Source organism: Salmo salar, chromosome ssa03 (assembly GCF_905237065.1).
Source record: "Salmo salar chromosome ssa03, Ssal_v3.1, whole genome shotgun sequence".
In the NCBI taxonomy this organism is placed as follows: domain Eukaryota; kingdom Metazoa; phylum Chordata; class Actinopteri; order Salmoniformes; family Salmonidae; genus Salmo; species Salmo salar.
Genome location: NC_059444.1, coordinates 35,162,949 through 35,175,648, shown reverse-complemented (window position 1 = coordinate 35,175,648; position 12,700 = coordinate 35,162,949). Strand labels below are relative to the sequence as shown.

The following is a 12,700-nucleotide window of genomic DNA, read 5'->3' as shown; positions in this document are numbered from 1 at the left end:
ATTGAATAACAGATTCACATTGAACAACCGAGTCCCCCCAAAAAATCTAAAGGAAGTTTGTTCTGAAGCGTCTGTCTGATATCTGAGAGATATAAAAAAGATCAGATAACATTTGTTATTTTTTTGTTATGTATTTAATCCCTATTTTTGGCTTTATTTATTTTTTCGAACTGGTACCTGGGGACCTTCAGACGAGTCTTGTGAGGCCTGTGGGCGTCCTAGAGCAACTACCGACATGTACCTGTTCGTGAGAGTCTCACATTTCCATCGAGTTTTGTAGGCCAAACTGTTCGAAGTTACAGACGATTTTGTGAGAAGACCGATTTTCGGGATGTCTCATGGTCTGCCAAAAACCTCTCTAGCTCTGTTACCTTTCAGCGCAGATGCGGAAGTGCGACATTTCTGCGGGGGCGCGGACATCGACTCTAGATTAAATGATCCATGGAGAACAACAATGAAAAATGTATGGCTTGATAAGAACCCTTTAGTTTTATGATTTCTAAGGGTTACGATACAGTGTCTAGTGAAAGTCTTACACACCCCTAGCACAGTTTTCACATTAAATAATATTTTTTTTCTCACCAATCTACACAACCAACTGCACATTTTCAAAGTGAAATACATTTTATAGAACATTTCTCAATGTCAATTTTTAAGGCAGCGATTCCAAAAGCAGGGGTCGTGACGAACTCTGGCCTCTTTCTAGAGCTCCGACTATCCGACCTGAAGATCACTGACGTCATGATTTCACCTCATATTTTTCGGAGTTCTTATGCCGCGTTCAAAACAACTGGGAACTCAGAAAAATACAAGGTCAAATCATGACGTCAATGCTCTTCAGGTCAGAAAGTCGGAGCTTTAGAAAGAGGCCTGAGTTCCCGAGTTGGAATTCCGAGTTGGATGACCGTTCAAATCATTTTCTCCCAGTCGGAGCTAGTTTTTTTCAGAGTTCTCAGTTGTTTTGAAAGCACAGGTCGGAAGTCTGAGATTTCTCAGTTCCCAGTTGTTTTGAACGTGGGAACAGTTGTCTTGAAAGCACCATAAATCTCATGGTACTCTTCGCCAGCTCATATCTGTGTGAAGCTGGATTCAGTGCTCTCATCTGCATTAAAACCAAATATCGATCCAGGTTGGAAGTGACCGCAGAGATGAGGTGTGCACTGTCGACCACGCCCCCTGACTTTAAGAACCTCCGACGCAACATGAATCAAGCACTCCCATCTCATTAGTGGATATCAGATATCAAAATGGTGTTGTGGGGCAAAAATGTTTGGGAATCTCTTTTTTAGGGCAACATACACTGAGTGTACAAAACATTAAGGACAGCTTCCAATTCACCGGGGCATGGACTCTACAAGGTGTCGAAAGCATTCAGGGATGCTGGCCCATGTTGACTCCAATGCTTCCCACAGTTGTGTCAAATTGGCTGGATGTCCTTTGGGTGGTGGACAATTCTTGATACACATGGGAAACATTTGAGTGTGTAAAACCCAGCAGCGTTGCAGTTCTTGACACAAATCAGTGCGCCTGGCACCTACTACCATGCCCCATTCAAAGGCTCTTTAGTCTTAACCCTCTGAATGGCACACATACACAATCCATGACTCAATTGTCTCAAGGCTTAAAAATCATTCTTTAACCTGTCTCCTCCCCTTCGTCTACACTGATTGAAGGGAATTCAACAAGTGACATCAATAAAGCATCATAGCTTTCACCTGGTCAGTCTATGACATGGATAGAGCAGGTGTCCTTAATGTTTTGTATATCCATTGTTTTTGTCAAAATTGCTCAAACTCAGTCAATTTCATTTGAAATGATTGATGTATAGAAACATTCAAACCTTGTCTCTGTTTTTCAATAACATTTAAGTCAGGACTGAGACTGGACCACTAAGGAACACTAACATGTCTTCGAAAGCCATTCTGGAGTGTATTTCGCATTAAAACGTGTTTATTTGTCCCACTGAAAAATACAATTAAATCGCAGTGTTAGGTCTTCAGAGGACTGAGGCAGGTTTTCCTCAACATTTTTACATTGGCTTTGTTCCTTTCATATTTTTGGGATCTGGACCAACTCCCCAGTTCTTGCCGGTGACATGCATACCCATAACATATTGCCCCCACAATACTTGGAAATACACTTTTTCACTCTGTGATGTGTTGTGTTGGATTTGCCCCAAACCTTCCTTTTTTTAATTAATTTTTTTAAATCGAGGCCAAAAAGTTTATTTCTTTGCCATGTTCTTTCACTGTGGAGTAGATTGTGTACACAAAAAAAATCCCAATTTAATCTCTTTTTAGATGGAAATTTAAGGCACAAAATGTTAACTTTTACAAGGGTGTGTAGATTTTCACAAGGCACTGTATGGTATTTATATAGCTGTTGATATGGGAGTTCAATATCCTGATTCTATCAAATATTTTTAAGTAAAAACAAAAAAGAAGTACCACAAATGTGGACAACTCAAATCCCTAAAAATTAAAAGAAAAAAGTTTTTTCGCGTTCACCGAGTCATCTCACACACGTCGAGAGGAACGTGACATCACACAACCACATTGATTTTAATATCATGGAGGGCAACCATGGGCAATTCAGAGACAATATACTGTAACATGTTTCTTGGGACCTACTGTATATTGTATTCACATTGACTGTACCTACTGTATATGTCTTCAGAACACAGCCAGGATTTTGCCACTTTTTCTTTATGCTTTTCTTTAACTTTTTTTTTTATCACACCATGTAAAAGAATACATGAAAAACCAACCGCTGTCACTGCCAGTCAGAAGAACAACATGTCAAAAGATGTTAAGAAATGGATACAGTAAACCCCACTACCACTATCTTCATACAGATTTGTGGAGCCTACATACAGTAGATATGTTAATGCACACGTGCACGCACACACACCGACACGCACACACACACACACACACACACACACACACACACAAAAAAAAAAAGTAAGCTATGATTAAGGCAGTCTCCAAAATATTGCAGAGATGGTTTTGGCCCCTGTGTTAGAGACAGACTGCCACAACAGTCTTATTCAGTTCTCAGCTCTGTTCCTAGCTGCTGCTGCTTCCCATAGACCACAGACAGACAGAGAGCACACCAGACCAGACGGATGGTCATGAGCAGATATGGAAAAGACATGGCCAAAGAAAACGTAAGCGTGATGTCATGATGACGTTAGATTAGAATTAAACATCCCAACAAAGAATCCCGGAGTCGTAATCCTCACAAGGAAGGGAAGATAGGTCAAAGGTCATATTTGGTTTGGGTATCAGACAGTCCACCTCACAAGTACTAATATTTGAAAGAGAATTAAATCAAAAAGCACAGAGTCTGGGAAACTTGAACTTTACTAGGACATGAAAATAAAAAGTAGTAGCCTATTACTAAATGGTCCACTGTACTGTAGTTAGTAAGGGCTTGTTAGGGGCGTGCAGAGACAGAGATAGACATAGGTCCCACACAGCTTTCCTTTTTCTCCAATAACTACTAAGTGTACCCAATGATAGAGTCAAGAGTTAAATCAGACACATCTTCGTTGGAATTGGCAGCCACAGTCCATCATAGTCTTGAATGAAGACGGCTAGCTTCGCTCCACCTTGCATGTCACAAAGAGGGCAAAGCACAGTTTCGAACATGTTAGGAGGACTCCTCTACTGTACTGCACATACTGTCCATCCACAGAGGGGGTTAGTTTAACAACTAGAGAGCACAGTCCCTAGTGGAAGTTCCCATACACCTCCCCTACAGTTCCAGTCCCCTCTTAGGTTCAGCTCAGACCCACTCCTGCATGGAGCGCTTGCAGTACAGTATGTGTCTCTGCGTGCTCTTCCTCCTGAACTGGAACACGGTGTAGAGCAGGACCATCATGCACAGCGCCAGGACGCAGGGGATGGCGATGGCCACAGCATTCTCTGTGCCCCCTGTGCTGTCCAACTTGATGACGACGTCCACGTCACCGTTGCTGCTGTCGGAGTGGCGCTCCTCCACCTCTGGGGGGCTCCAGTCCCAGTCGGGGTCGGCCGGCAGGCCGTCGCAGCCCATGAAGTCCCTCAGGATGGAGCGGGGGTAGCCCGGTTCCACCCGCAACCGCTGGTTGTTGAACTTCCAGTACTCCTTCCCCTTGTAGAAGTAGGTGAATCCTGTTCACAGGAGAGGAAACTCAACATTTAAACATTCGTACAAGATAATAAAATGACTTGTGCCAAAAAGTTGATCCTAAAATGTACATTTTCTAGTTTTAGAACACCATCAAAAATGTCCTGTACTGAGAAGCAAGGCATAAATAGGCTATATAGAACAAAGAGGCCAATTTGAGTCATTAGAAAGAGATGTGATGCAGAGATAGAGGAGGATATAGAGGGAGGAATGGATGGCCTACCGTTGGCCTTGTCCACAAACGCCCCCTGAGGGGAGTCAGGGATGCCCTTCCAAACCGTGATGGGTTTGGGGTAACCAGGGTCCATGTTCCTCATGTCTTCATTGTACCTCCAGTATCTAAAACCAGGTAGGAATGAAACATTGCAGTCAATATCCATAAACACAGATGTAGGATCATCATTTGAGCCAGTTTGCTAAAGCAGGGAAATAATCCTGCAGCAATAGGAAATTACAATTATTATGTGGATTATAATTAATTACATTTTTATAGGGGTTGATACATTTTTTTGTTAGGGCAACTTAAGTCGGACATTTCAAAGTGGAAATTCCAAACTTTATAAGCTTTTTTAAAACCCCAAAACACTACAAGTTTGCATTTCCTGCTTTCCTGCACACACACACACTATAATCTCATGATTTTCTACACGCACACACAACTTTTAAGGCTCAAGATAATGTTATGCTGTCATACACAGAGGGACGATGGCGTGGTCTTAAAAAACAACTGCGGAATGATGACAGCATCATGACAAATCATTTGATCTGCCCTCGCAACAGGGTCAGCGCCTCACATGATTTAATCTACCATGACAGCTTCACAAAATATTTGAGTCATATCGGTAAACACCATGTACTAAGAATAGCATCTTATCCTCTTGCAGTCCACATACATAGATGGTCTCCTTAGCAGACAAGTCCCTCAACATTCGTGCCAATATCAGTCAATTCTATATCAGCTAGCATGTATCATCGTCATTGATAAAAACTAATACAGTATAACATACAACCTAATTCACAATCTAACAAATCCAATGTAAATAGATGGTCAGATGGTCTCAAAGCCTCCATAACATGCAGGCCCCTTGTCATCAATGCCTGCCAGTCAATTCTGTCATCAGCTGCAATCTATCGTCACTATGAATAAAAAACCAATGTGGTGTCATGGAGACATGAGAAGGTTAAACTGACCTGTCTCCCTTGAAGAAGTATGTCTTGGCCACGTCCTCCCACCACACAGCGGTCTCTATACTCTGGGTGGGCATCCCGCTCCCAAACAGAGAGATATCCTGAGGGTAGGTGGGCTGCAGAGTAGTGTCCTTGAACACCCAGAAGCGGTTCCCTAAAAAGAAAAATAGACACAAATGGATCAGTGGTCATAATTATCCAGTAATCACAAACAGAGCCTGGGTCCAAACATTATGTTTTACACTGTTGCTATGTAACACTGTGAGCAGTACTGGCGCTAATTGTGACTTTTAATTCATTCCAATAATGAGGGCTTATTACACTGGCGTACCGGACACCCCCGCAGCCCCTGCAAGGCGGAGGGCCCACACCTCTGGGGGCCCATCCGCATGTCCTCGATGTCTATTTTATTTACTTATTTAATTTTTTTTACAGTAACCCTCCAAAAAGTAATTTATAAACCTTTTTCAATTACATACGTACTAGGAAGCTAAGTGTTTGTTTCTTGGGCTTCAGGAATGTGTCTGAAAAAGTGCCTCAAGCCTTGAAAAAAAGAAACTGATTGAAAGAAACGGGATATCAGTGAACAAAGGCCGTGGTCAAGGCTACGACGGCGCTAGTGCAATGAGTGGAGCTTACTCAGGTGTTCAAACGCGCATATCAGACCCAGAGAGTTTTTGTTCAGAAAACGATCTCTCCGCAGAAGCGACAGTTACAGGGATGGTAAAAACAGCTTGATTGCCGTAGCAACATCAGGGAAACTGGGCAGAAGGGAGTGGTGCTTTAAATACAGTAGTTCTGTAACATCTTTAATTAAACCTCTCATTCTTCTTAATTGCCGGCCTCAACACGTTAAGGAAAGAGATGAACTGTATAAGAAGCTCTGGGGACAGGTCGTCTGGATACTGGACAGTCAATACATTTGGCATTAATAGATTGGTTTTACGCACAACAACTTTCTATCAAAGCTGGGAGAAAGCGTGAGGACAGCTCATGTCACGCATGTTCAGGTAGGCTATACAGGACCGTTGTATATTCCCAAAAAATCAATTGGGAGCTGATTAGTATGCTGCTGCATCAAAAATTTATTTTACAATCTGCAATGTTTGAATGTCCTACTTTAATTACCGAACAAGTAATTGCATTATTGCCGCCAGCCGGCAGACACTGTGTATAGCTTCGTGAAATGTTAGGATTAACATGAGAAAAGGACGACCAAATAGGCCTAGTAAGAAACATTTATCCAACCCATTAGCTAAAGCAAAGCTACAGGCTACATGCCCTGGCATCATCGATTCTATAAGCAGCCACATAGACATGAAGGGGGGGGGACTGCATTACGCCAGTGACTTATTTGCATAGTTCAGGAAGAAGTAAAGAGCTACTATAGTGTTGTGAGATTATTTAAGAGCTTTTGAAAACTAGTGTAATTATAATGAGTACAATAAGGGGCTACTGAAGTGTTGTTTGATTGTGAACGCAGTACAATAAGGGGCTACTGAAGTGTTGTTATATTGTGAACGCAGTACAATAAGGGGCTACTGAAGTGTTGTTTTATTGTGAATGCAGTACAATAAGGGGCTACTGAAGTGTTGTTTTATTGTGAATGCAGTACAATAAGGGGCTACTGAAGTGTTGTTTTATTGTGAATGCAGTACAATAAGGGGCTACTGAAGTGTTGTTTTATTGTGAATGCAGTACAATAAGGGGCTACTAAAGTGTTGGGAGTCCAGTCCAGTAAGTAGCTCCTCCACGAGGTAATAAATAAAGCATGATGCTCTGTGATCCTGCTGGGTGACAGATGTCATGTTAATCTGCCTGATGGAGGGATGGGGAGGGGCTGAACTCTCACCTGTTATCATACAGTACAAAATGGATGCAATTTAGAACATATTTCTACTAATTGCATTGGCATTCTCTTGTACTTATTAATATGACATTGTGATGACCACAAACTGCGTTGCTCTGTCTTTTTCTCTCAATTGCTCTCCTCAAACTACACTTCAAACGTAATGCTACCTTCTGCTGATACAAGAGTAAAATAAGCTCCCTTTCATCTCCGCCATCTCTCTCCCATCCTCTCCTTTTTTCCTCTCCTCCATCTCTCATTCCTCTCTTTCTCTCACCTTTGAAGAAGACAAACTTCCCTTCGCTGTTTTCATAGACGGCGTCGATCTTGGCAGGCAGGCCTTTCCAGAAGTAGTTGATCTGCATGGGGTAGCCAGGGACCACTGAGTTGTCCCTCACCCTCCAGAACCACTGGTCCTACACACGGTGCAGACAACAACACATGATCTTCATCTCCTTCTCTGTGGTAGCATAAACCCAAACTCTAAAACCTGCTTCGTCGCATTCCCTAAAACCAGCAGTGATTGATTCCACTGAAAGCCTTCAGTGAACACTTCCACCTCCTTATGTAAACATATCTTTTAACATCTCTCCATCCAAAGTCAGGGGACATGGTCAACAGTGGAAGTGTAATAATAACCATAAAATCTAGCGGTCAAACAGAGAAATGGTTACAATAATTTTCCCACCATTCATTTTAGGAAATGTTAGAAGCACTTACAGTAAGGGCTGTGTTTCGTGTAGGCTTACCCGGCGTGACGTTTTGATAACCATGTAAATCTCTTCCGGACAAGGTGACTTTTATCAATATAGTAGGTTTTATTTACTCTCAAATTCGAAAACGCTAGTTAGCATTGCTAACAGGTATTGTGTCAAATTAAAACTTACAAAACAGTTCACAGAATTTTCAATTTAAAGAAATGTTGAATTTGAAAATAATTTAATATCTGTGTTTATCAAAGATAGAAGGTGATAGTGAGAGCACTGGGTGGAGTCCTTTTTTAATTTAAAAAATAAAAGCAAAATTAGTGCTGTATTTACATCCCTTCAAAACAAACCTTTGTGAACGGCTGTGTTAATCATTTCAAGTAGCAGTGGACCTAATTGGTTCCCCCAAAAATGATAGACCTCAGGAGAAATACCGTCACAACCAGGTGATTTGTCTTTATTCATGTTATCCAATGCTCTTTTGCGGTCATGGAGAGAGATGTGGGCTCCCAGGAAGCTGGCTTCTTCAGTTGAAAAAATATGAGTTCTTATAGCTTTTAAAAATGATTCAATCTGGCTTTGTGTGGATGTACAATCAGAGGTGTACAATTATTTTATAGAAACGGGAAGCAATTAGTAATTCACCTGATTAAGATTCAATAGTTGCAATATCCGCTAATCGATCATTACTACAAAGCTTGTTAGACAGTAGACGACTGAATCGATTACCATGGAAGTAAAGGTTGAGTCTAACTTGATGGATGTCAAATTCTGCTCTCTGTCTTAAAAATAGATTTAGAAAAGAGTAGTCACTACCTAGTCTGATAAAGGTGTTTGTTGAAAACGCTCTAACGTCGATAACAACTTTTCCAATTCTGATATCTTCTTTAATTGTTTTTAATAAAACCTTCAATGACATCCCATAAAATCTGATGATCATCAATTTCATTTTTGTTAATCATTATCAATTAATTTAATTCAGTTTCAAATTGTTCACAGAAAGTATGATTTTGTAGTAAGGAAACATTAAAGCGCCATCTTGTGGTTCTTTTAGGAGATTCTGGCATTTGTATCTGGCAATAATAACCATGATGATCAGATATGCTCATATGTCGAATTTCTATTCTCATGATTTTAGAAAATAGTGGAATAGATATTAGCACAAAGTCAATAAGGGAGAATGTTTTGTGCCTGTTTTAATAGAAAGTGTACTCTTTTGCTTTAGGGTTATGAGCTAGTCAGGCATCAATGAGGTTGTAATCAGAGTATGTGTTGGAGAGCCTTGGCTGCCTATGGATTGTAGTTTGTCTTATTAGATTTGTCCCGCATGTCCAAAATGGCATTCATGTTTGTCCCAATAACCAGTTGGAATTCACTTAATTCTAATAATATGCTGCTCAGAGAATCAAAAAACATAGGATCATATGAATTTGGAGCATACATATGAGTAAAGGCAATTTTCTTTCCATTATGGCTACAGTTAAGGAAAGTGATTCTGCCTTCTTGGTCTTTGCCTTTACCCAAGATGGTACTTTTTTATTTCTTGTGTGTCACAATGATTACCCAAGCAAAAAAATAGTATATTTTAATATATTACAAGTATACTAAAGTATACTGAAATATACAAAAAATTCGAATAATATACTTCAAATATGAGATGTATTTTTCTAGTATATATATTAAGTAGACTATAATATATTATATTCATTGTTTTTTAGTCTTGTAGTATAGTATAAATATGCTATCAACCTTCAATACACTTATTAAAAGTGAACTTTAAATTAATAATTTTTCAGTCTTTAAGTATACTATATGCTTACTATCATTAAACTTAAACACATTAAAACTACTTTAATTTCAATCGCTTGAATTGTAATTTAGTATATTCATTCAAAATACACTAGTAGTTGTTTTTAATAAGTTGAAGCATATATATATTTTTTTATTAAACTCTTGTGAGTGATCAAGTGCACTATAAGTATACAGAGCCTTGCAAAAGTATTCATACCTCTTGTATTCAAATTTGATTGTGTTAAAAAGTGGGATTAAAATTGATTTCATTGTCATTTGTTGTCAACAATGAACTCAAAATACTCTATAATATCAAAGTAAAACATTTATATTACAAATTAGATCACTAAAATATAGCCATTGTATAAGTATTCAGCCCCTTTGTTTAGGCAAGCCTAAATTAGTTCAGGAGTAGAATTTGGCTTAACAAATCACAGAATATGTTTCATGGATCTGTGTGACGTAATAGGGGTCGACATTGTTTTGTTTTTTTGTGACCAACCCTTCCTCTGTCCCCCATACAACATATGTAAGGTCCCTCAGTCAAGTATTGAATACCAAGCACAGATTCAACTACAAAGACCAGGGAGCCTTTCGAAGGTCTCATAAAAGGGCAATGATTGATAGATCGGTAACAATACAAAATCAGACATCGAATATCTCTTTAAGCATGTTCAAGTTAATAATTATGCTGTGGATTATGAATTAAACCACCCAGACATAGCAAAGGTACAGTTGTTCTTCTGAACTGAGCTGTAGGACAGGAATGAAACTGCTAAGTGACGTTACCATGGTGATTGGTGATTGATTGTAAAACAATTACAGACAATGGCTGTGATGGAAGAAAACGGAGGATAGATCAACAACATTGCAGTGACTCCACAATAATGATGTAAATGACAGAGTGAAAAGAATAATACAAATATACAGAAGAAAAATATTCCACTTTTGAGAAATACACATAAAATGTACTTAAGGTGTATTCAAAGTATATTAGAATACACCTTAGTATCTAATATTCTAAGAACATGCCCCAATTTAGATAATTTTGTATGTATTTAATATACTTGAATGGTTATAAAATACAAATAAATTGACATTAAATGCATTCATTAAATGTATTTAAAATGTTGTTCCAATTTAGATCATTTTAAATATACTTAAATACATTTAAAATATGTTAATGGTGTATGATTTAAGGATATTTAAATATTAATATTTTTTGCTAGGGTGCACATTTAGTTTTGTTTGGGGTTGATGAAAAAGCAGCCAGTTTGTACAAGTAGTTCTCTATTCTATGCGTGTCCTTTTGGAGCAGGTGTTTTCCTTGGAACTTCACTATATCAATATGGTTTCTTGCTAGAATATCAAGACAGCTGGAACATTTGATTGGTGAGTTTAGGCCTTTCACATTCCAGGAGAGAATAGCTAGCGTTTCCCCCCCCAAAAAAAGGTAGTATTAAGTAATAAGCCCATGGCTGTAAAACAAAAAGCAGGAGCCACAGAAAAAAACACTCATTTGTCGTTCCCCCCTCACGAACAATCTGGTATTGAGAGACGCCATATTCCCACAGTCGAATTGTGAACAGACAAATTCTAGCTGCCGGAGCGCCTTAGACCTACTAGTTATTCCTTGTCACACAATGAATGTTCCACACCTTAATATGATGTTTATTATTGACAAGTTTTAGGAAATAAGTCCATTAATTTATAGTAATTTGCAAAAGAAAGCCGCGAAAAGCCACACGTTTCAATGCATGCCACCGGAACCAGAAGGAAAAATCTATTACCTTTTAACACTTTGTAGATTTTATAGGGTAGACAAATGTACATTATACAGTATCTGTGCATGTCGACCTACCTTAAATACGAATAGCTCCTGTCTGAGGATTGCCAGGGTGTTGAAGCCTCCGTCACAGATGTTGGGTTTGGCGTAGGGGTTGGAGGGTTTGGCGCCCTGAGGAGGGCGGTGGGGCCGGACCTGGCGGTCGTGCTTACGGGGTTCCGAGGGGGAGTGGAAGCGTGGGGGAGGGGCCGTGGGTGGGGCCCTGGTGGGCTGGAGAGCCCTGTCTGGTGGACCTGGGGATGAATGAGAAACATTAGCCTAGCCAGCTAACTAGCTAAGGGGATAAAAAATATACATATTGTCATTGAACATTATCATTGAACATTTATTCCTTTAATGAAAACAATAAAACAAATGTTTTTTAAATTATATACACAATACTATTATTATACTACTTTGCATAGATTTAGTGTACTAAACAGATTGAGGGCATTACTATAATATAATATTATGTTGGAAATTAAATGCAGTACCATAGATACAGGTAAATGCCCAAATAAAGGAAACACTTGAGTAAATGAAGGATACAAGGTATATTGAAAGCAGGTGCTTCCACACAGGAGTGGTTCCTGAGGTAATTAAGAAATTAACATCCCATCATGCTTAGGGTCATGTATAAAAATGCCCAGTTACTCATTATTTTGGCAACCATGGCAAGAAGAAAGGATCTCAGTGACTTTGAAAGAGAGGTCTCAAAGGAGCATAGGAGGGTTTAAAGGGTGTGTGTGTGTGTGCGTGCGTGTTAGTCATAAGATCTCAACCCAATTGAACACTTGTGGGAGATTCTGGAGGGTTCCCTTTCAGTCAGTTAACTTCAGTACAACCTACTATGGGTAGTCACACTCTAGTTGAAGGATCTACAATCACGCCTGATAAGGCAAATGAAATCCACGCCTCGCTAGAAGCCCAGTGTGAGGCTCGGATTCTTTCAATTACTCCACTCTTCACCACGTGTAGTCCCGTGTGGCTCAGTTGGTAGAGCATGGTTTGATTCCCACGGGGGACCAGGATGAAAATGTATCTTGCTTTCACTACTGTAAGTCGCTCTGGATAAGAGCGTTTGCTAAACGACTAAAATGTAAAAACAGGAACGATTCACGCTACTAAAACAAACAATTGGAAAAGGAGACCGTCTTACGTTGCGCT

The 12,700-nt window shown here is 39.6% G+C and overlaps 1 protein-coding gene across 4 annotated transcripts in view; it reads right to left on the bottom strand.

Annotated features, from left to right (window-relative positions):
• Positions 1–1,932: 1,932 nt before the first annotated feature.
• The window catches only part of LOC106600425 (matrix metalloproteinase-16), a 44,197-nt gene continuing 33,429 nt past the window's right edge, over positions 1,933–12,700 (bottom strand). For all 4 annotated transcript variants that reach the window (XM_014191762.2, XM_014191763.2, XM_014191765.2 and 1 more), the window contains 5 exons: positions 11,570–11,787; positions 7,488–7,626; positions 5,365–5,515; positions 4,397–4,512; positions 1,933–4,157 (listed from right to left, as the gene is read on the bottom strand). In XM_014191762.2, the coding sequence (XP_014047237.1) occupies positions 3,790–4,157; positions 4,397–4,512; positions 5,365–5,515; positions 7,488–7,626; positions 11,570–11,787 (992 nt within the window). In that variant the 3' untranslated portion in view covers positions 1,933–3,789. The remainder of the gene's footprint in view (positions 4,158–4,396; positions 4,513–5,364; positions 5,516–7,487; positions 7,627–11,569; positions 11,788–12,700) is intronic.